Source organism: Physella acuta, unplaced genomic scaffold, assembly GCF_028476545.2.
Source record: "Physella acuta isolate Inbredline_101_S28 unplaced genomic scaffold, ASM2847654v3 ptg002240l, whole genome shotgun sequence".
Classification (NCBI taxonomy): domain Eukaryota; kingdom Metazoa; phylum Mollusca; class Gastropoda; family Physidae; genus Physella; species Physella acuta.
In genome coordinates this window covers 11276-36273 of record NW_026733739.1, presented here as the reverse complement: position 1 = coordinate 36273, position 24998 = coordinate 11276, and the positions used below count along the sequence as shown (strand labels likewise).

The following is a 24998-nucleotide window of genomic DNA, read 5'->3' as shown; positions in this document are numbered from 1 at the left end:
ACAAGCTCATTTTAAGCTGCAGTTTTGAATTATAAACAGTCATAGTAAAGAAATTTAACGGCTGAGAGCTTTTGCATACTGATTTAACTGTTTTCTACCTTGATTAAGTAACTGTAAAAGGTATATCCTTAAGAAACAGTGACCGGAAAAACTGCTTTCCAGCTTTCCTATTTAAGGGGGGGGGGGCGCTTTTTCGAAGACTAAAATTGGAAAAATTAAGGAATAAATAACCCATATCACTCAAAAAAGAACCCATGGAACTAAATCGTATTTTACGATTGTGTAACATAAAAAGAAGAATTAGTGACGTTAAAAATCCGCTCTACCATTTTTGTCCAAGATGTTGGGAAGGGGGGGGGGGCGCTTTTTCACCAACAAAAATCGCAGGATTTGTACTGGATCGGTTACTAGATAACTCTTTTAACACTTAAAAAAGAAATGTGTATCCTCTAACTTGTTTCATTATACAATCAACTATTCAACGAAATACACATATCGTATTCCAATGTGAACAATAATTTGCTATTGTATGTCAATTGTATGACCTTTAATCTAACAAACTTATAATCCAAATATAGATCTATACTAAATCATAACAGAGACTGTCTCAAAGATAAAAAAAAGTCTGTCCTAAACGATTTAGCACGGCTACACTTTTTTACTTTCTCGTATATACGAAGTATAGAGAAAGTCTTGTAATCGTGCAAAAAAAAAAAATCGAGATTTTTACAAATCTCGACGTTTCACACCTCACTGATACGGAAAAACATAATTTTGCAATCTTGTCCGTATGTCTGTGTGTCTGTCTGTGTGTCTGTGTGTCTGTGTGTCTGTCTGTCCGTGTGTAAACACGATAACTTGAGAACCGTTACAGCTAGGTTGATGAAATTTCATATATAAGTATTTTATCAAAATCGTAGATCCGTATCAACTTTTGAGCGATTTCCGATAACCGGAAGTGGTACTTTTCCTACTTTGAATTTTTCAAAAGCCTATAACTTGAGTACTATTTCAGATAGATAAATGAAATTTCATATGTAAGTAAAAGATCTAATTCTCTACCTTCTATCAAATTTTGAGTCATTTCCGTTGACTGGAAGTAGTACTTTACGCTACTTCCGATTTCTCAAAAAACTAATGTAAATTTTAAAAGTAATAATAATATTGCGCACCATTATGCGCTTTTTTATTTGGCGTTCACTTGGTGTGCAATTAATTTGTCTACGAGATTTTATTCTATTTTTAAAACTTTAAGTATTTAAAATGGATTAAAAATCATGTCTATAGCCCGAGTTCCCATCCCCTGTTATTTTATATAAGAATATTCGAGAAAGTTTAGGGGAGATCACTCCCGGTTTATTTTCTGACATTACTAATTTAATTTACGTCGAGTAAAGTTTTAGGTTTTAGGAAACGACAATCATACAGCGTAATTATTAATTTTTTTCAAGACTGTCGCGCACGCACGCACACACACACACCACACACACACACTCACACACACACACGCAAACACACACACACACACACATATATATATGGGGGGCGCCAAACTGAATGTTCGCCCCGGGCGCGGGGAGGGGTCGCTACGCCTCTGGTGATGTGAAATTTCTACAACTTCTCCCAACGAAAGCCTAAATAAGACGCAATCGCGGGGCATTTTGATTGTTCGGAGTTTAAACAAGTCTTGCAAATTATAATCTAGGATGTGATGAATAACTTTACACATTTTTTTAAAATTAAAATCCTTTACCCTTTTGACCTATGGTGTCGCCAAGTTGTCTAGCAAGTCATTACGCCTTACAATAGGTTTTTAAAAAACCCACTAGCGATACGAAATTCTAAAAAGTAAAGGCAACAATGCAAACATTATGAATACGTGTCGCCTCAAAACATTGGCGACTGCCGGTCTTCGGGGCGAAGGTCAGTCACGTGTGTTGCTCTTCACATCTCGCGAGTTCTCGTCCGCTCAAGTGGACAGATGAATGGTGAAAAAAAAAACCCTGGCCACTTGACCATAGGAACAATAGCTCATTTCAAACTTCACGCCTAAGTGGCAACTCACCAACAAAAGGGCCCACGCTTCAAACTGTGAACACCCCCGCCTCCCGTCTCTCAACTTCGGGGGGGGGGGGGGGGAATTCGAGGGCGTCTTCGGACTGGTCGGCGCCCGACTTGTCCATCTTGAAAATGATATTTAATGACAGTAATGCTGTAGTCCACTAGTGCATAAGTAGGCTGAAGTAGATTTACAATGCACTCACTTGTATCTTTGTCATCGGCATAAGTCTTCGTGCGGACTACAATTTGAAGTACCGTCACCAAAAAAAAAAATCATGGATATAATAGGTTTTATATATATATATATATATATATATATATATATATATATATATATATATATATATATATATATATATATATATATATATATATATATATATATATATATATACTCTATTGAAAATCTGTGTCGTTTAATTGTGTAGGTTTGCTAGTGAAATTTTTAAACTAATTCTAATTGTATTAGAGCCGAACAGGAAACGCCTTATAAGCTATTGTGTCGTGTTGTATGTGGCCACTTAAGACGGATTAGATATGATGAGCAGTGTGGGTAATTCCACAAAAGGCAGGGCGACTCACACGCACGACGGACCCCAGTGGTGAAGTTAACACACTAATTTGGACGACACAATTTTTGGAGCAGGTGGTTGTTCGGGGTTATCCCACCCTGGGTCAGCTAAGATTCTCATGAATTGATTTGCATGTTTGTCAACAACAATAACAACAACAATAACAACAACAACAATAACGACGATGTTTTGGCGTCAGCTTAAGCCCACAACAAGATAACTAAAATTTTACTCATATATACATTTTATTGATTATAATTAATTAATTAGTTAATTAATTTGAAAAAAAAAATTAACTCACTGAGTGCCATTTTCCATCAATAACATGCACTCTCATTTTAATGCAACGAGAGGACATGAATGGGTTAACGTTCAATTTAAAACAAAATCTGCTCGGCCTTCGAACGACGCCAATGTTTATAAACAAACGAATAAGACATCTTACAACGGCGCTGTTTACTTCTTCTTTTCCTAAGTCTCATGTCTTCAGATAGCTATACTCTTTCAAAAATAAAACTCTCCCGTATTGTCGTTCAACAATTCTTCAATACGAAAACCCAAATCCCAACCCGTGTCTAAAATAAACCTTTACCTTGAATTTTCCCGATCGATTTGATTAGTTTCCTAGAACATTGCGCATACAGAAAATTGCGCAAACGAAAAATGCGCTAAAAGAAAAATGCGCAAATACAAACTAATTATATTAACTAATACATTTTAATTTTGTCATATTTTGTGGGGAAAGTGTTTTTATTATACTACAATGTACACGTGGACATTCTTTGTTAATGACTATAAATACTCCATTTAAGAAAACAAAGTTACCCCTGAGCACTATGTTGTGCGCAGTTTTCGTTGCGCAATTTTCCGTTGTGCATCTTTCCGGTCACCATACGATTAACGGCGTACGCCTAACCGAAATAAACCTTCCTCCATTATTGTACAGTCGGCATGTGATATGAATTCATTTGATGAAAACTTATGATTGTGTGCATGTCGGCGCGGCGTGCATGCTTTATTTATTATCGTACCTGGTGCGCACGAACGGGGACGTTTGGGCGTAGTACTCCAACACACCTGCAGACGTCTGCATATCTGTTTGCTTTTGTTTCCGCCAGCGGTTTTATCCAGTTCCCGCGTTTTTTTCTTTTACGTCTATTACGTAAATAAAGGCTTGTTTTTTATGGGGGGAAAAGACCGGCGTTCCACCCAACGCTCACTAGACTTGGGTTTATAATGGTATGGACTTGTGGTGGAATCAAAGGGGAAGATGTAGGGTGGGGTTGGATGGAAGTGGCGGGGCGGGGGGTTGGGGGGAGGGGACACGACGGAATAAGTCCATTTGCAAAGCCTCTTTAATCAAACATGTGCACCCTATAAAGATATATTTTAGTAATTTACTTTTTATTTCTTCTGACGTGTATTTAATTAGCTTAATCTAAAGATCCTAATTAGTTTTTTTCTGGCTACAGTTGCATGCATACGATTTTAAAGCATTGCCTAGCCGTGGAGCGCTAGACTGCTAACCCAAAAGTCTCGAGTTCGAATCCGGGTCCAAGTCAGTCGAACGTCCCTGAGTCCACCCAGCTCTGATGGGTATTGAACTCACGTTAGGGAAAGTAAAGGTGGCTGGGCATAGTGCTGACCACACTATCCCATCATATGCCGTGGACACAGAAACAGGTGAACTCTACTTCACTTGCACCATGGACCTTCATGCTCGAAAGGAAACTTTACCTTTTATATATATATATATATATATATATATATATATATATATATATATATATATATATATATATATATATATATATATATATATATATATATATACATACATATATATATATATATATATATATATATATATATATATATATATATATATATATATATATATTGAAAAAAAAGACGTAATACGTCACAGTGGACGAACACCCTGACCCACACCGCCGCTTATATATATAGATATCGAGTACAAAAAATATTTCTAGAAGTCTGTCCCCTAGCCTGTCAGGGTCATGAGTCATGACGAGCAATTTGTCGCCTGCGCCAAGTTCAAGGTCACCAAAACGATTTTTTCCCCCGCTACCCCTTCTAAACTCGGGAATCTCCCGAGGTAAATAGATTAGCATAATCCGAGTTCCAGAAATCTTCGTCTAAACTGCGCTTTCACCGCAGCTTGGTAAAGAAGTGGGGTGGGGAGGTGCAGCCCCAAAAAATACTTCCAGAAACTAAGTTTTATTGTCCTTACCCCCCCCCCCCCTCTCTTGTTTTTGACATGTGTGGTAGATCAGCTTACGGGAATACCGACATCGTTTTTATTTGAAATAATCCCAGCACTGTTTTTACAACCATTGTCGCCTGCCAATGGAGTTGGTTTTTGTTACCCGTTCACCTCTGTTGAGTGCTGTCTTAGTGCAGACCATCTCCACACTACTAACACACACACACACACACACTAACACACACTCAAATTGCCGCGCGCACGCACACTAACGCAAACACACAAACTCACGCAGTCTCGAACGTAAACTTAATTCGCATTGTACACACGTGCGAAACAGAGTTTCTTCGAGGCATCTTTTCTACCGCCCCCCCCCCCCCCACTACCTCAACGAGATGGATTTTATATAATAAACATACACTTTTACTCGTGTCCGCCCCCCCCCCCCCGAAAAATGTTGACCCCCTGAAAATTTCAAGTGCCCCCCCCCCTGGAGAAAAAGTCTTTGAAGAAACACTGTTGACCATTCTGTACAACATGACCATTCTGTTTCCCTTGGGCATTCCTTACATAACAATGCCATTCTTTGCTTCATTTAACAATATAGAAAAAAAAATCCACGAGCTGGTTAGGAGCCTACCAAAGACCAACCCCCCCCCCCCCCAGCCCATTACCACACGTTAACTCTTATCCTCCCTGGTCATCGAAACCCATTCATCCTCAGGTGACAGACGCGAAACACGGGTCAATCTCCAGGATCCGGCCAGGCCGCGGCCGCGCCCAGATCCGGTCCATTGAACTCAGCCCTCGCTAGCTCAAGCGCTCCCACCGTACAAACACCCACAACCCTTTAAAAAAAAAACTGTTTTTCTTTCATTACTGTCAGAGGCAAGTGACTCTCAAACCAAGTCCTATTCTAGATTTGACAGTGAACAATCTATCATTTTCTCGCGTGCCTTGTGCTATTAATTCCTTTTTTTGATTCTGTCACGTTAACAGCTGTGAGTCATATGATAGAAGTCTGGCATAACTCTAACCAAAAGACAAAAATAAACTTTTTTTTACAGGCCTGTCAAGTCTAGCAGTGAAAATAAATAAATACATATTGAGTTTCTCGCTCACGAAAACACGTTTATATAAACACAATACATGTATATATTTGCTCAGCGGATTTACACGAGATTTGTGTTGAGTAAATTCAGACATAATTATTCGTTTATTGAGACACGTAATACGGTTCGAGTATTGAATCACGCTTGACTGTTCGCGTGTTGAATCGTGCTACACTATTTATGATTAAATCAACGTACACGGTTCGTATTTCGAGGTATACTGAAGCATGCTCTGATGTTCGTATGTATAATCATGCCCTACTGTTCGCGTCTTGAAGCATGATCATCTATTCCTAATTAAATCAAGGTATACGATTCGTATATCGAGGCATGCTCAACTGTTCGTGTTCTGAGGCATGCCCCAAATTTGCATATTGAATCATGCTCCACCGTTCGCGTCTTGAATAACACTCCACCGTTCGCGTCTTGAAGCATGCTCCTCCGTTCGCGTCTTGAAGCATGCTCCACCGTTCGCGTCTTGAAGCATGCTCCTCCGTTCGCGTCTTGAAGCATGCTCCACCGTTCGCGTCTTGAATAACACTCCACCGTTCGCGTCTTGAAGCATGCTCCTCCGTTCGCGTCTTGAAGCATGCTCCACCGTTCGCGTCTTGAATCATGCTCCACCGGAGTCCACCGTTCGCGTCTTGAAGCATGATTCGCTGTCCATAAATAACCGAAATTCCTATGTTAGTCTCCCAGCAAATTCCAATGTGCCCGTTCTTTTGAGGGTCGTGTTGACCTAGTGTGCTTACTGGACCGTGGCCTCTAAAAACATCCCATAATTGCATGCCTTGGGTCAGCTCAGGTGTTAAAGACCACCTAAGTGTTTGAGAGTTGGGGTGAGGGTTTTTATTATCGCGATTCGTGGTCATGGTTAATTTTTTTTAAAGTTAGTTTTGAGTTTATTGTTGATGTATAGAGTTATGTTTAGGTGGTTTTTAACCTGGGTTCGATCGAAACCCAGGTGTTCGGTGAGTCAGTCTCAGGGGTTCAATCAAGGTCAAGACACACACCCGATAGGATTTTGTTAATGTGAACGATAGAACTATTAAGTAGGGTTCGTCAAATGTGCATATGAAACGTGTGGGGTTCGGTGCCTCCAAAAAGGTAAAAAACCACTAGAGTATGATGTATGATTTATGTGATGTTAGCTTTTATGTTAGGTTTAAGGTTAGGGCTAAGTTATGGAATAGCTAGGATTAAGGATCTTGGCTAAGTTTAAATCAATGGCTACATTTTCGTTCCACTTTGGGATACATGTCTATAAACTACCCTTGTATAAGTAAACTGTTCTAAATGTAAGAAGTAAACAGTGTAAATTGTGAAATATATCTAAAGAATAAATCGGAAAGGGTGAATCGACTATACCGTTTTCGTTTGAGAAAAAATGTAATATATCAAACTAAAGAAATCAGTGTTATCTTTTAATACAAGTTCTTCAAACTCGCTGGCAAACGCTTAACGCGTCAATTATTTCAATTTATTTCACTGATTTCTTCATACTCATTCAAGCGTGAAAAATTAATTCGTCAATTACCAAAAAAATAATAATTAGATTTTTATTTTAAATTACGGGTCAAGGCCAATCATTTGATCAGGATAAAGCTTTACGGCGCGTGCGATGGGGATGACGCATAAAAAATCAAATTAAAAAAAAAACGAAACGAACTTTTATCTAAGAATTTTCTTTTCATAATAATTTGTTCAGTCAAGCTGTTGAGCCGTGCATTGAAGCCGTGAGCCGCACATTGAAATTGTGAGCCGCACATTGAAAATGTGAGCCGCACAGACGGTGTTTTTGATGGTTTAATTTAGTTTAATTGGTAAGGGGGGGGGGGGGGATATCTTGCAATCGAATTGTTTTTTCTTCTTTTTATCGTCAACGATTTTAGGGTCATCGACAGGGCATACGCCATTAAGGGTTGTTGGCTAATCGTGTATGTGAGTGTGTATTGTGTGTGTGTGTGGGGGGGGGTGATTTTCAGAGCGTTTTACTGTCTATCTTCCTTACTTCTCAATTTTCTTTAACATCACTTTTTGAATGCGAACTTTGAACGACTAATAATGGATATCTGAAATTTCTTTCTTAAATAATGTTATTCCGGGAAATTTAGCAAATAAACGAAAAAAAAAACGAACAGTGTGACATTAAATTGAGAATATCTTTTTTTTTTTTAATTTTTAAATAATTTATTTTGCCACTTGATGATTCATTTTAAAATTGTTTGAAAACCACACTTTTCTTTCTTTATTTAATTTTTTGCAAGTCACCATTTTATATATAAGAAAATAGTGTAACATCTGCGCGTGAGTTTTAATGTCATGTATTTGGCGATATGGGGGTGGGGATGGAAAGGGTGGGGGGAGGGGATCGAATATTAATTGGCAGCAGATTTTGATTTGACGCGCGATAAGAAAACGACCCGACGATAACCTTCACTCAAAAAGATTTTTATTCTAATTCCCCCCCCCCCCCCCCCCCCCCGCCTTGTGCTGTCTCCCAGGTCATTAACCCGCACCCAGCAACAATATAAACCCCACAATGGCCGTTAATGACGGCGGCCATCCTGGCACATTGTCTCCGATTCTCCCTCTGGCATGGCTCGCGTGAAAAATCTGGCAGGACCTGCCCACCAGAATGGAACGAGAATACGTTTATGATTTCTCACAAGTCAAACAATGAGAGAAGGAAACTGGGTACAAGTACGCTAACATTGGGACACGATCGATGGTTCTAGACGGCAGACGCGAGGTCACCGCCCGACCAGAACGCGGCCAGAAATAAATCCCATGCACTCGATCGTCGATACTTCTCATATTGGATTCTAAGAGCATCTTTTTTTTTTTTTTTTTTTTTTTTTTTTTACATCCGCATAGGAGATTTGGTTTTTTTTCCTCTTCTTAATCAATAGAAAAGCAAACAGTACAATTAGATATTCTTTGGAGACGAAAGTGTGAAGAAAGTTAGAACGAAGTCCTAGATTGACCCCTTCCCTAATTGTATATTTCATAGTCTATACTGTCCACCTCTTATGTCGTCCAAATTCTGTATCTACCACTTTTTCTATTGACCACTATCTAAATCGACGTTTTCCTGTATTGACCACTTCCTATACTGACCACTTAATATGCTGACTACTTCGTATACTGACCACTTCGTATACTGGCCACTTCCTATACTGACCACTACCTCTACTGACCACTCTCTATACTGGCCACTTCCTAAACTGGCCACTTCCTGTACTGACCACATCTTATACTGACCACTTCGTATACTGACCACTTCCTATACTGACCACTTCCTATACTGACCACTCCCTGTACTGACCAGTTCTTATACTGACCACTTCCTATACTGACCACTTCCTATACTGACCACTTCCTATACTGACCACATCCTATACTGACCATTTCTTATATTGACCACTTCGTATACTGACCACTTCCTATACCCACCACTTCCTATACTGACCACTTCGTATACTGACCACTTCCTATACTGACCACTTCGTATACTGACCACATCCTATACTGACCACTTCGTATACTGACCACATCCTATACTGACCACTTCTTATACTGACCACTTCGTATACTGACTACTTAATATACTGACCACTTCGTATACTGACTACTTCCTATACTGACCACTTCCTGTATTTCCCACTTCCTGTATTGCCCACTTCCTATACTAACCACTTCCTATACTGACCACTTCCTATACTGACCATTTCCTGTACTGACCACTTCTTATACTGACTACTTAATATACTGACCACTTCCTATACTGACCACTTCCTATACTGACCACTTCCTGTATTTCTCACTTCCTGTATTGCCCACTTCCTATACTGACCACTTCCTGTATTTCCCACTTCCTGTATTGCCCACTTCCTATACTGACCACTTCCTATACTGACCACTTCCTGTATTGCCCATTTCCTGTATTGCCCACTTCCTGTATTGCCCACTTCCTTTATTGCCCACTTCCTGTATTGCCCACTTCCTATTCTGAACCCCTTGTTCCTCCCATCAACAGAACTCCAGGCCGAAGAATGCAAGTCCAGCCAATTGGAACTCATCAGGCGGCTCCAGCAGACCTGCCGACACGAGAACGACAACCTGCTCAAGTTTGAGATGGATCACGACTACAACCAGACCTGCAGGTGAGTCTAAAGGTCAAGGTCATCTACCACCCACTCCCCACCCCCTCTTCCGCCCACCCTAACGTACTCAAGTCTACATTACCCACCACCCTGACCCTTACCCCACCAAATATAAACTCGTTTTTTTTTTTTTTTGTATAATGCTAGAGGTCATCTTGACCGAGATTGGCCAGATAATTAAATAAAACCCGATCCACTGGCACGTTCGCTAGGAAAAAAAGGGGGGATAAAAAAAAGAATGATTCGTTTAGCCAAGATAAGAAATATATTCATGTACCCTATGGGGCTTGATGTACTGATTGTGCGGAGCTTAAGACGGGGGTGTATTTCTGTGGGTTAAGATGGCTGGGGATCAAGATGGGGAGATAACGTGGAGCTTAAGAGGCCGGAGCTCAGCTTGCTCAGGCTTTTACCGAGAAGAATAAAACATCTATTGGCAGTGTGGCCGAGGGGATTAATGCTCATCGTGTAGGGGGTGTTTTAGAGTTCGAATCAAGGCGTGACTCGTTTTGCGTGGGATCGCGGGGTCAAGGACAATTAATATTGTTGAATCAAACTTCTATTAACACGAGTAGAGCAATAAAAAAATAATAACCTCAGTTTTTTTTTTAGTATTAGGAATATTTTGTGGTAAAAAGCGTAAAATACTTTACAGTAATATTTTACATGTAGCGTAAAAGAAGCGTATATTGACTGAAGAGGGCTAGTTATAGGTATTTATTGCTGTGTTGCACCTATAAAACCCATAACATAGCTTTGCTGTAAAAACATACAAGCTTTATGTAAATTTATTCTATTCTAAAAATAAAAAAAAATTCCGGATGCTTCAGAAGATATTTTCATTAGATTGTTTAAATCTTTGTCTTAAAATTATGTCTTCGTTTCGGATGCCAAAGAATTTACATTCATAACATCACACCCTCTGTATTTCAGACCAGTAATTTTAGAAGGTCATTTCCGTTACGTAAAGGGCGTTGTACCTCAACATTCAGACGTCCCCGTTACTTTCCCTCGCAAGACGGGCCAAACGACTAGTTTTTTTTTCTCTCCTGCGTGTGTACAGAGTGAGATGTTTACATCTGATGTCACGTGACGGCTCACGAGTGTAACAAGATGGCGGGTCATGTAGTACATGTCTTTACCGGCGTCTTGGTCTGTGTTTAATATGTAGGGGAGGGAATAGTTACTGACGTTTAAATGTAAGGCCCTGGGTTATCTTTCCTTATTCATTTTATTTTAGATTTTCTAATTCGGTGAATGTTTTTAAACAGATAAATTAGAAATTACCTGAGATTGCGCTGTTAGAAAATGTAAACTAAATTACGAGACAATACAAAATTTACCTATTTATTGTTTTTTTTTAGTCTAATTGGGAGGCCTTTGGCATTATTTGGTATCTTCTGCATTATTAACTAGACGGCGAATTAATATAATGAAACATGGTGCCCGCTTGGTTGAGACTCCCCCTCCCGAAACCCCCCTCCCCATCCTCACAACCCTCTCCCACACAAGCCCCCTCCCCCTTGAATTAATCACACACACACATAAGCCTACACCAACAACGGTTCCAGCACTTTTGTCCTTCGATACGCCGTCTTCACGTCTTACTCACACGGGTTGATGTCCACTAAATGACCGGCGGAGTACGTGGGTCAAATATCTCCCCTCCCTCCACCCCCATACTTCACGATGACTCGGATAAATATTTGATCGGCGATATTACCACCGCGGCGCGGGTCTGTATTCCGGTACATGCGATATTGATCGAAGTGGGAGGGGGGGGGGGGAGGGGTAATGGACGATCGATGAAAGTGAAAGTAGCGACGCGCATGCGCGGGCCGTCAAGGTGTAACATGGATTAGATCACGTGACCATGAATCACGTGTCATCCAGGAGTCTGGATGAAATGGATACTGACAGATGAGGGTCGCTCGTAGCCTGGATTTGACTTGAAGTGAAAGATTTTTAGAAAATATCGATTTGTAAATGGGAAATTATGTTAGAGTTTGGTGGGGAAACGGTGTTTCTTTCAGACTTCTTTCTCTGGGGTGGGGGATGTGGGGGGGGGGGGGCTAAATTTTTCGGGTATGTGGGGGGAGTGGGTGGGGTGGGGGGAGGGAGGGATGCGGACACTGGTAAAATCATATATTTTCTATATAAATTCCATTTTATTCGAGGGGGGGGGGGGTCAGTAGACTTTCTTCGCGAGGGCTCTGTCCCTCCCTTCCTCCCCCCCCCCCCCCCCCAAGACGTAAGAGATGCCTGGAAGAAACTCAGGTGGGAAATATTCTAGTTTGGTGGGATACAGTAGCCTTTGTTTAGCACGCCTTTCAAGAGCTTTTAAGTATAGTATGTCGGTACCGAATCCTGATATATCCCACAATACATTCCAAGATAGCAATCGCATTCAATACAAGTGTTGAGGCGCCTATTTATAGACTAATGACCTAACGGCAGGGGAGGAAGGTTCTGTTCTTAATCTTTTATTCCTAAAGTCATTAGCTTAGGCCTTAGGGGTAAGGTGAAGAAGTAAAAATTATTTTTGAAGTCCGTTTTGAAACTCCAGTTTATTTTGGAGGTCTGTTTTAGAGGTCTGTTTTCGAGGTCTATTTTGGATGTTTAGTCTATTTTGGAGGTCTGTTTTGAATGTCTAGTCTGTTTTGGAGGTCTAGTCTGTTTTGGAGGTCTAGTCTGTTTTGGAGGTCTAGTCTGTTTTGACAACCCAATTTATTTTGAAGGTCTGTTTTGGAAGTTCATTCTCTTTTGGAAGTTTAGTCTATTTTGGAAGACTAATCTGTTTTGGAGGCTAGTCTACTTTGTTTGTCTATTATATTTCGGAAGTCTATTTCGGTAGTCTAGTATATTTTGGAAGTCTATTTCAGTAGTCTAGTATATTTTGGAAGTCTATTTCAGTAGTCTAGTATATTTTGGAAGTCTGTTTCGGTAGTCTAGTATATTTTGGAAGTCTATTTCAGTAGTCTAGTATAATTTGGAAGTCTTTTTCGGTAGTCTTGTATATTTTGGAAGTCTATTTTGGTAGTCTTGTATATTTTGGAAGTCTATTTTGGTAGTCTTGTATATTTTGGAAGTCTTTTTCGGTAGTCTTGTATATTTTGGAAGTCAAATTTGTTACAAAGAAAAGCTTTTAGAGAAAGAGCAATCATAGATGGAGCGTGTAGCTTTTTTAGTTTTTTTAGTTGATGAAATGCGAAGTAATGAGGATATTGTGATCCATTGGAGTCATCTCCAAAGTGACAAGAGTAATTCCCCTTGGAATAAACTAAGTGGCCAGGACAATTTTCATTGGACAGGCCACAGAGTTCGCTGACCTTCCTGAACATGTGAAAATTATTTCCCGCCATTTGTCCCAGGGGACGTAGGTGGCGCTGTATCCAGCACGTGATTTTTGCCTGAATTTGATTAGTCTACTTTCATCAGCTGTACTCCGGGTGATTGTGATAGCCTTTTCATTTGTGGGGTTATGAACTCGCCAGCACTCGTTCTTTCAGACTCCCCCCCCCCCCCCGCCCACTACCACACACACTGAAACACGTCCACCCAATTTCAATTTTCGGTTTGCCCCCCACCCCCCCTCGAACTTTCGATTGGGACCCCCTTCCCTCAAACTTTCGTTTTGCACCTCTTAAAACACTATTTAACACTCGAATTAATCACTTAATAAAGTGGAATTATCCTTTTTCTCTATATATTTTGCTCTTTTTTTGCCTTGGTGTCACCCCCCCCCCATAAATGGTGTCACCCGGTGCGGTCCGCACCCCCGCCCCCCTCGCTACGACTCTGATATATATATATATATATATATATATATATATATATATATATATATATATATATATATATATATATATATATATATATATATATTCATACATACATCATACATACATACATACTCACATCCATACATTAACCTCCCCCATCCCCTGAGCAAAATGTCTAATGGAAACCCCGCTTGCTAATGAAGAATAGAACCTCACACATTTCTAGAGGGAGGTTTTATTTTTGCAGTGTGTTATTTATATGTAGGCTTATAATGACATACCAAGTTTCTAATTAAATATACAGGATCATCATAATATCACAGTAGCTGTTTTCTATACTTGGATAGTTGCGGTTTATTCCTAAAGCATCGTACAGTTTCAGACCCACATACCTTGCGTGTAAGCTGAGTTAGCTTTAGATGAAAAAAAAAATATAATCAACTCGATCGCGTTGGGTTGTTTCTAAAAGGCTAAAATTCTGACCGAGCATTGTTTTCTAAAATATTTTATTTTTTTCCCCTGCAGAATGAGAAAAATATAAGCAAGGGGAGTTAATCGGGTTATCTATATACGTAAAATAAAAAAAATCAGTTATCGTTCGTTAACGGTACCTTTAAAAAGGAATCTTAACATTCAAGATTTTATTTACAAATGTAAATAAACATGTAAATTTTGCTAATGTAAATTTACTAAAGTAAATAAACAGCCATCATAGATACCACCCACACTCTCATGGGTCTCTGGGTTTTACCCCGTCCTCTACGTCTGTCACAAAATATCAGACAACAGCCACACCCCTTTACCTAAAACTCATGTCATCCCTTAACTGCTAATTCACTTCACCTCAAAAAATTTGTTTTTAATAACAAATTTAGGTGGCACAATACTGATATTGATCAGGTTTAATTGAAATTTAAAAATAAAATTTTAAAAATCTTAAGATATTTTTAAAATGTTTAAGTTGGGCATGACACTTTCTGACAACCCCCCCCCCCCCCCGCCACACACACTCTCTTCCCTTACCCCCACACATTATCATTTGAGTCCCAATCCACCCTCACCTAAAAGTGTGACATCATCTCATGATAATCTTCTCCCTCCCCCCCCCCCCCCCCTCATTCATTCAACAGATTCTGTAAAAATGAAGCTAAAAACCTCATTGGCCACAAATATTCAGCATGATTTCCAATTTTGGAAGTTCAATTAAATTAAAGTAATATTTTTATTTCTTTCAGTGCCCTGTACATGGTTTATAAGTGTATCGCATCAAATATCTTTGACTGCAATGATGCCGCTATGAAAAACTTTGAGCATTACTATCATTCTCCCACCAGTTGTTCCTTCACTGCCGATCAGGTGTGTAACATTTACTCTTGTATCTTTTGTTACATCTGCTGTTGTGTTCTATCTTTTATATATTTTTCTTAAAACTTTTGCTGTTGTATCTAACTGTATCCGATGGCTGTTATGGTTAAAGTAAATATTTTTTAAACTTTTAATGTTGTATCTAATTGTATCTGATTGTATGATTAAATGAAAATTATTAATTTCAAATAATGAATAGGACCTTAAATTTCATTACAATTAATATCTTGCTTGCCACAGTTTATAAGTTTTATAGGCTTTTTTTTAATAGGTTTTTTGTTGATGCTGAAATATATAATAATAATTATAGTAAAGTATAAGCATCAGTTTTTTATATTAGCTTTTTCAATATAAATCTATATATAACAAGTTTCCAATTATATATATATATATATATATATATATATATATATATATAATTGGAAACTTGTTATATATAGATTTATATTGAAAAAGCTAATATAAAAAACTGACTATATATAACTAATTAAATATATAATTGATTAATCAACTCCATTGGTTGTATATTCTACACAGACCTTGTTATTACAAGACATTAAGATTAAGAGCGAGCAGGCAGCTAAAGCAAAAGAAAAAAATGAGATAACCATCCCTCCAGTAGAAGGCACAACCAGTTCTTTAGACCACACAGAAATTGTTAGAACTTCAACTCTTGCAAGAAACAATAGTTTTTCTAGCAAGGAGGAACACAAGGGACAGAATTCACACAGTGAGTTTTACTTCTTAGCCTCCCTTTTATTTTATTTTTTACTTCTTAGCCTCTCTTTTATTTTTTATTTTTTTTTTTTTTTGCTAAAAAGTTAAATAATAATAAACCGAAAAGGGAGAAAAAAAAACGGATATAAAAGCCATGTTATTTTAGTTGACCCAGCATTGAAAGTACAAAACATAAATTAAGGAAAGTAAGATATATATAAATGTACTCAGCCCATAACTAGCTGTACAAGGGCAGGAAATTTTTAGTTAAATACATTTAATAAAATATCTGGAAATAATATTTGGTGACTAAAAACAAAAACGTTTGATTTATTACATGTTAGGTATTCCTTAGCACTGAGTATAAATATTAATTTCATGGAAAACTTTATCATGAAGAAAAATTAATGTACTGATAAAATATTTTTAAAATATGGATACTTAAAAGTTAATGTTATGTGTACATTATCCCACTTTTTATTTTAACAAGTTACCAAAGTAACACATTCAGTTAAATGAAGAACCAAAATCGTATCATATGCGGATTTTAGATGCCTTGTGTGGTCGGATGACATGCTTTTAGTTTTAATTTGCTTGTGAAGATTTTTTTTGCTTTTTTAAAGCTTAAGTTTTATATTAGATTTATTCTAGTTATTTTTATACATTTTTATATATTCAAAGCTATTTTAAACATTCATATTTGTTTATAGTATATTTAATCAATTAAATTTTTAAAATTTAAAATTATTTTTTTCTACTTTCAGATGGTGCTAGTAATATTTGTACGCACGTTTCAACTTCTCTGTTGCTGGCGCTAGTTTTAATATTAACATGACTAGAACTACCCTAGAACAAATCTTTACCACCGTCACCAGCATCAGAAATGTCTTCATCATCATATCAATTAATATTCAATTGGCTGATCAATCTCATATCATTCCTATCTAGTGGCGTAGGCAGAAGGGGTGTTGGGGGGCCTGAACCCCCTTCCAATACCCCAGCCTACACCCTTGTTTTTATCCATGTGGCCGCAAATAGATTTGCCATCGTTGCTTATCTCATGTTTACTACCCTTTCTTATCACAATATTATAAATGATTCTTAATGAAACTAGTTGTAATAGCTATACAGTTAAATTATAGCTAACGTACACTGTATTGTATATAATTTGTAAACGTGACTGATTATAAATTAAACATTAACAGGGGAATAAATTTTAAAATTAAAATATAATTTACCATTACATAATAATATTTTAAATATTAATTAATTAATTAACTGTAACTGCGGTATGGGGTTTTATCTGTATTCAACACCTTGCAGTTTTGAATATCAAAAATGATTGTAAAATATTTCAGGCATATTTTAAATTGCCTGTAGTGCTTCTCATTGATTTCATGTAAAGATTTCAGTGGGTACTGTGAAATTAGGGAGCTGAATTTAGTCAGTTAAATTATTTTTGAAAATATTATTTAAAAAAAAAACACGATTGAAATAAAATTAAAAACTTTATTTACAGTATTTATTTGTAAATAAATAACCAATAGTCAAAGCTCTGGTTATGTGTGTTAACTGTGAAAGCTTTAAAAAGTTACTTTGAGACTAGAATTAAATACAAAATACATAAGATTTTTGTATTTGGATGAAGAAGAGGGATGTGGCAAATTTTGCAATAGCGACGGTTACTAAAGAGTTAAAGTGAATGCTCTTTAGTTACACCAGAATGGACATGTTGCTTTAGTTTGGTGCTCAGGGTTAAAAAAAATGTATTGTGAATTAAAAATAATGTGTGTAAAAACATTTATACAAAGCTGTAATAGGTTTTAAAAATTTTATTTTTAAAATGTAAAAATGAATGCATTGATACAGTTAAGTCTTTAAAATAACATAGGGTAGACATATGTAGTTTAGGGTACTAAAATAAATATGTGTTAATCAAAATTGTTTTGTTAAAGTGTTAGGAATGTTCTGTTCATTTTGCTTCTTGGGACATTCCAACTTTTTCTTCAGTTTTTTTTAAGTTGAATTCTTTTCACTTTTTGGCATATTTGCTCATGTTGCCTTAACGGGCAGTGGCTAAGTTTATTTTCTCTGGGCAACAAAAGCAGCTTAAATTTTCTCTTTGTTTGTTCCCTCTCTACTTAAACCATTTTCTTAAAATAATAAATCTTGCATTATCAAACCTTAGTTTGACACACCCATTTCTTGGTTACGTCCCTTGGTCTACTATTCTCTTTTAAAAGCGTAAACAAAATTAAAGTGCTTTTTGATTTAACTTATTTGTCTGGTTAGAATATATTAAGTTTTTATGTAAAGCTTAATTGGTTTCATTAATTGGTTCATTTTAAACAAGTTTAATTAATAAAAAGCTGTGTAATATATTCATTTATATATTCAAGTTTTTTTTTTCTTACTATTCTTTTTTTAAATTAACTGCAAACACAATAAAATTAACATTCCAATTTCCTTTGGCAAATTTTTTTTTAAATATCTCAAAGCTACGAATTGTGATGGTTGTAAAATAATTAATTGTGATTAAGCTGCACGTGAACAAACTGTTGATTCATTAAATTTGATTTTGTTTTATAAAACTTTGAGAAAACAATGTGTGAGTTGTAGTTTAAAAGATTTTTTGAGACAATTTTTGATCCTATTGTAATCTTGGGGCCTAATTGAAAAGATAATTTCAAATTGTTTTACTGTAGTATAGGAATTTAATTGATACAAAATAGATCTGGATTTTCTTTGTAAGTAGTTGTTTTGACGACAACACTGCTGTTGTGCCAACATTCTAAAAATATATGTAAAAAAAATATTTGAATCATAAAAAAATAGAATATTAAAAATTGTAAGTGCTAATTTTTTATATTTTTTTTGTTTTCAATTTTTTTGATATAATATATGTAGTTGTAAAAATATGTATAAAAATACTTCAAATCAAAATCATTAAGGCAGTCTTTTTTGTTAACTCTGTTGTTTTTTTTTTTTAATTTAAATAGTATAAAACTTATATAAAATATGAAATGCTGAGTTAAGTCCACAATAAGATATTTCAAAGTGTTTTTCTATGACATTAGCAAAATTAAAGGGTAACACAAAAAGCGGAATTATTATTCAGGTCATGTATTTTTCACAGAGGTACTAATTTATTTCAAACTAATTATTAATTAGTTCCACCTGTTTAAAATTTTATTTTTATTATGTTTTTAGGTACAATGTAAAAAGCTAAATACCCTAGATTGACTACAGCATTTTAATTGCTTTTATGGTTGTGAACTTGTACAAATTATTTTATGGTTTTAATTCTATTTTGTTGAATTAGCTATAGCAAAATTATTTATTGATTAATAATCAATTGTTGCTTAAAAAATAAACATTTATAACAAAATTGCATTTTTATATAATATAATTATTTATATATTCAAATTTTTGTACTACCTATGAAATCCTATTATATCACTTCATCTGTAATGCAATGAGCCTTCACATCATCGTCTAAAGCTTCTAATTTACTCAAGAAAACTGTTACCAAAGCACAAAACCTATGTGTACATTCATTATCGATAGCAGAAACAAGCTTTGTTGTGAGCCCAGCTTAATTGTAAAAAAAAAAAAAAATTACGTATGGTTTTATGGTGATCATTTCTTTACCACTGCCAGTTCCGCTTGAGTTGTTAATCATTTGATGGATCTTATAATTACATTATCTTGCCTGTTTTTTTTAATTAAATCATACACATTTATAAATAATGTGTTTTGTCTTGATTTTAAACAAAGCATTGAAAAAATTTTTTATCGCTCATCAGTGGAATTAATTATGCTAATCATTGGCATAAGTATGCCTGACTTTGTGACTTTTAAAAAAAGTTTTTAAAAAATATATAAACTGGAAACACCAAAAAAAAAGCTTGTAGCCCACACCAACCACTCCAACGTTGCTACCATACTGGTATTCAAAACTAACGAAAAGAGCCGAAGATGTTCTAATAAGAGCCACAGGCATTAAAGAAAATTTACTTCTGAAATAGAATACCTTTAGACTTTAGCAAAAAATAAATTGTCAAAAATGTAACTTTTCATTAAACTGATGCTCATCAAACATTTATACTTTTAAAGATGGATTATAAACAATAATAAATTTTATGATATAATATCTTTTATTTGCAAATTAAGAAGACAGTAAAATGACAAAAAACAAACAACATACTTTATGTTTCATCTTTCATTATACAAGGATAAAATGTTATTAAAAAAAATTATATATGCGTATTGATATATAGGGTAAATTGAAGTTAAGCAGTTAATATATGGACAGTCTACAAAATTGATATCAAGATACATAGAATCTTTATGTTAAAAAAAAAAAAGTTTTTACACTATTTGTACAATAAATTACATAACATCTAATTAAAATATTTTCAACAACAGGATAGAAAAAAAAGTTTGTAATTATTTTATTCAAGAAGCCTTTACTTTATATTTATTCACCGATCCATTCAATCTTCTAACTTTGTTATGAGAAGGAAATCAATCAGTAGTAAAACTCTTATAAACCAATCCACGATCTATACCATCATACCAGTTTACAGTTTTAAAAAAAAAACCAAACAATTTTGTTCTCAGACTAACAGAATAATCTAACTATTGATCTTTGAAACAGAAACTTAACAGAGACTAATGAACCTGAATGCTTTAATGCTTCAGAAATTTTCAGGATGGCGGTATTAGTGTGTTCGCTCAAGCATGTCATATGTTATTGAAAATTGATGGCTGGCGCCACTAGTTACCGTGCAGGTATTCTTTCAATGACCAAGCTTCCTTCCACCATGAAATAAATTATTTGCGTAATCAATGGACTGGTATATTTTGATCTATTTTTATGAGATTAAAAAAAATCGATAGCATAGCAAATAATAGCATAATTTGAATGAACTTAATGTTAAACTAATCTGCCATCTAGTGCATTGTATTTTAAATCATAATTATAATTATATATAGTTTGACAATTTGTATATAAAGTTTTTATCAACTATTTTATATACACTAAAAAAAAAAATAGGAGTTTTTATTTTTAAAACAAGGTTCAATTAAAATTATTTTTTAAGTTATACAAAAATATACAGTAATGATAAGTATGGATACCATTTTTAAGTACATAATAAGAACAAAGGTTATGAAATTAAAATTGATATAAAATATATATTCTTTAATAAAATGTCTATGAATGGCGCTTTCTATTTAATGTAAACAAGTTGTCAATGGCAACAATTCAACACTGTTTCCAATTGCAATATTTGAATATTTTTAAAAATCTTACAAATAAAGTGTTTTATTTGTATGAAAATGTTGCCATTTAAAAAACAAAACCAAAATTTATTGAACTTCACACATAAAGAGTTGGTCAAGATAAGCTGATGATTATTGACTATTTTTTTTAAAACCATATTCTGGAAATTTACTGCAGAACTACATGGAACACTATTTAAAAACATCACACGCACTCAATTCAAATTTCTTATGTACACAAGGTATAGATACAAATAATTGCTTGAACAGATCTATAAATGTTAGTTTTGTAGAATGAGATCTTTAGAAAAAGTAATATAATGTTGAAGCTCTTATAAATAAAAATCAATAATTACCCTAGCATCATTCTACAATCAATGAGTGCTTTAACTGTTAGGCCATACAGAAACTCAAATATTTATTTTAAAATGTATTCAAATATGTATTCTGAATATATTTTTGTATAAACCTTTTTAAGAGAAAAATTCAATAATTAAAATAAAAAGGACCCACTCATACAGGCTGAATTATGCAAGTTTTGAGCAAATATTTTTCAGAGGTAGAAAAATAGAAATAAAAATGTAAGCACACATAAAAACTACAATCTGGAGTACACAATAGGGAAAAGAAACGTTATTGAAAGGAAAATTAATTTTCAAACACTTCGCACGTTACAAAAATAAATTTTTAAATAAATTTTTAAACAATAAAACCGCATTTAAAAACCAACAATAGTTATATTTTCTACAAATTAAAAAATAACCTAAGCATTACTGATACTACAAAGTAATATTATAAGTTCAACATGTTGAATCACAATTAACAGAACAAAATGATAAGGCAAAAATGTCATGACAACCAAAGGAACAAAGAAACAAATGACCCCACAGAATCAATTTCACACAATCTTATCAGCTTTATTACACACCATTGATTCCCTAAAAATCTGCTTCAGCCAATCTATCTTAGACTGCTGCATGTAATGGTAAATATTTCATCCACTACCCTGAAAGCATCATGATAAAAAATGGTTAAATATTTTCATTAACATTTAACACCGTGTATTCAATCTAATAATCAATATTCAGACACGACCTTTGTTGCAAGAGTAACGCTACCTGTTAATTTATCTCCCTTTTTAACCATTAGCACTCATTTATCTTCCCTAGGGGCGGTAAAAAATATTTTTTCACCAGATAAAATTTTAAATAAAAGAAGAAAACTAAAGCCCTGATATTATCTCTTTGTGCTAGACCAGCCTTTGTTTCATGAAGTTAAAACAACAGGGCAGGAGAATAAAAATAAATTAAAAACTTAAACCACCTTGAAACAAGGAAACAAAATATTGATTTCTTTCTCCGGCTTGTTTATCTTCTTCAGTCAGGTAATAGATTCACAGAACCGCTACCAGAAATTTATTACAACCCATTTTCTAGTCAAAGATTCTAAAAGGAAAATTCTAAAAAAAATATTTTTTCTAACGCTGAAATGTGGGGGAGGAAAAAAAAATAGATTTACAGTAAAGATCTTGTGTTGCTATAATATTGATTGGTGGACCTGGGCTACACAAAGGGCCTGAAATGGTGTGGCTTCCTTGGCAACAATATGGAGAAAAAAATGTGCCTCACATCTTTGTACTGGCAATTTTGTTTGCTATGTGCTGGATATGGAGACAGCTTTAGAGAAAGCAACAAAAACACTTCAGCTTTTTCACCAAGTTAAATTAATTGAACTTTTGCATTTTCAAAGATTGAGTTTGATTACTAAAATGTATTTTGTTGTCCATTCATTACTGGGTTATAATTTAATGGTATTAGTTGAGCTATTTGTTTAATGCAAAGTAAGCCTTTATATTCATTTAACTAATTTTAACTCAACTTCTTTTTAATTTAAATTAAAAAATTGATTGTATAAAAACAAACACTTGTTAATGAAAAAAATTAATAATAAATAATCTAATTTATGCTTGGGTATCTTTATTTTTATTAACTAATTAAGTGTAATTGAATTTTACAGAAGAAAAGTGATTGCAACAGTACCTAATACACATTTTGTTCCACAAAACAAAACTTGTGACATAAGTTAGCCATGCTCTATTGCATTTTATTTGCTATACACTTTCAAAAGAAAATATCTCCCACAATTTTCCATGATGCTCTGAGAGAACAAAGTAAAAGAAACACAGGCTTTTACTTTTGTTTTTGGTAGAGAAAACAAGCTTCAGTTTTATCAAAACTATCAGGTAAAGTAAGTAAAGAGGAAGGAAAATTATAAGTTATTGAGTTTTTTCCAGAGTGTTTAGTCTTTGATACAAACTAAATAAAAGTTATCATTTATTAAGTGTTTTTAAAGCATTTTAAAATTCTATACTTAATCTTAAATGTAGGCTACTAGTCAAAGGGAAATAATAAGCTATGTATAAGTTTCAGAAAAATATGTCAGAATTTTAATTTTCTACTAACCTTTGCCAAAAGCATTACAATTAATCTATGTTTACACATTACATGCAGGAAAATAAAACTGGTAAATACTAAATGAAAATGCATCTAATCCTAAACAAACATGATGGTAGCCACTGAATGTTGGAGTATCTAATACTTGTATTTAATAATTTCTTATACTGCTGAATTCAATTTTAATAATAATTTCATGGCTTTTGAATTATTACAAAAAAAAATTAATTTGAGGTATAAACATACCTAAAACTGTCAAACCCTATAAAGATATTTCCACTCAAAATGAATACCCTAATTTTGCATTAAAATAACATGCCTATTAATTTTGAAAAGTACTAAAACGGGTGTAAAAATTAATCAATGAAGCTTTAGACATGAAATAAGGAAAACTACAACCATACCAGCATTAAAGAAACAAAAAAATAATTTAAGGCACATTGATTTCTGTTTCATTCTCCAAAAAACATATGATGGAACAGAAAAGTCAGTGTAAAAAGAAAATTAGAAACTGTTGAGATTTTTATCCTATCGTGTCAAGTCAATCAGATCTCCGGTAGAATATAAAATAATAATAAAGAAAAAAGTAGTTGATAAACCTTTAATTATTCAAACAAGACTGCTTAAAGATGGATTAAATAAAAATTTAGTTTTAGCTATTTAAATATTTTCATCTAAATTGATTAATAAGCATAAATTTAAATAAATATTCTGCTGGTCTTATAAAAAATTAGTCAATTATAAAAAAATTAATTAAGAAAAAATATAAAGATAAGCTTTACAATTCCTACAAGCATTATTATCATTGAAGCGAAAATTTGCAGCTGTTATTAACATGAAAGAAGGTTAAGTTAGTTAAGTAAATAGCTCATGTATAAGTCCTATATTTAGCTCTATGTATGTATTAAGATACAAATAAAATATCTTCATTGATTATAAAGTATATGATGATTATGCTATACAATGTGGTCCCATTTACTATACCACAGATATGGTTGATAAATTAATGTCTTGCATGAATACAAAAAAAATTTTTCTTGTAAACAGTTTAAACAAAAATATGTATCCACTTAACAAGTCAGCACTGATGATTAAAAAAACATAAGGGTATGTCGTGGTTTCAGCATATTTGGTTATGCATGCTCATATTTATGTTATGTATAAGAAAACTGTCCACAGGATAAAAACTAGGGGAAAATTTTTACCAAGACATTCAATTTGTAAATACAAAAATGTATTAAAGAGTTGTAACCACAC

The 24998-nt window shown here is 34.6% G+C and overlaps 1 protein-coding gene across 1 annotated transcript; it reads left to right on the top strand.

Annotated features, from left to right (window-relative positions):
* The first annotated feature begins 8524 nt into the window (after positions 1 to 8524).
* Positions 8525 to 16837, top strand: LOC131932637 (uncharacterized). The gene is made up of 5 exons (XM_059289574.1): positions 8525 to 8675; positions 10012 to 10138; positions 15156 to 15276; positions 15823 to 16015; positions 16767 to 16837. Exons 1-5 carry the CDS (start codon positions 8525 to 8527, stop codon positions 16835 to 16837), a joined length of 663 nt encoding a protein of 220 aa, XP_059145557.1.
* Positions 16838 to 24998: the final 8161 nt, after the last annotated feature.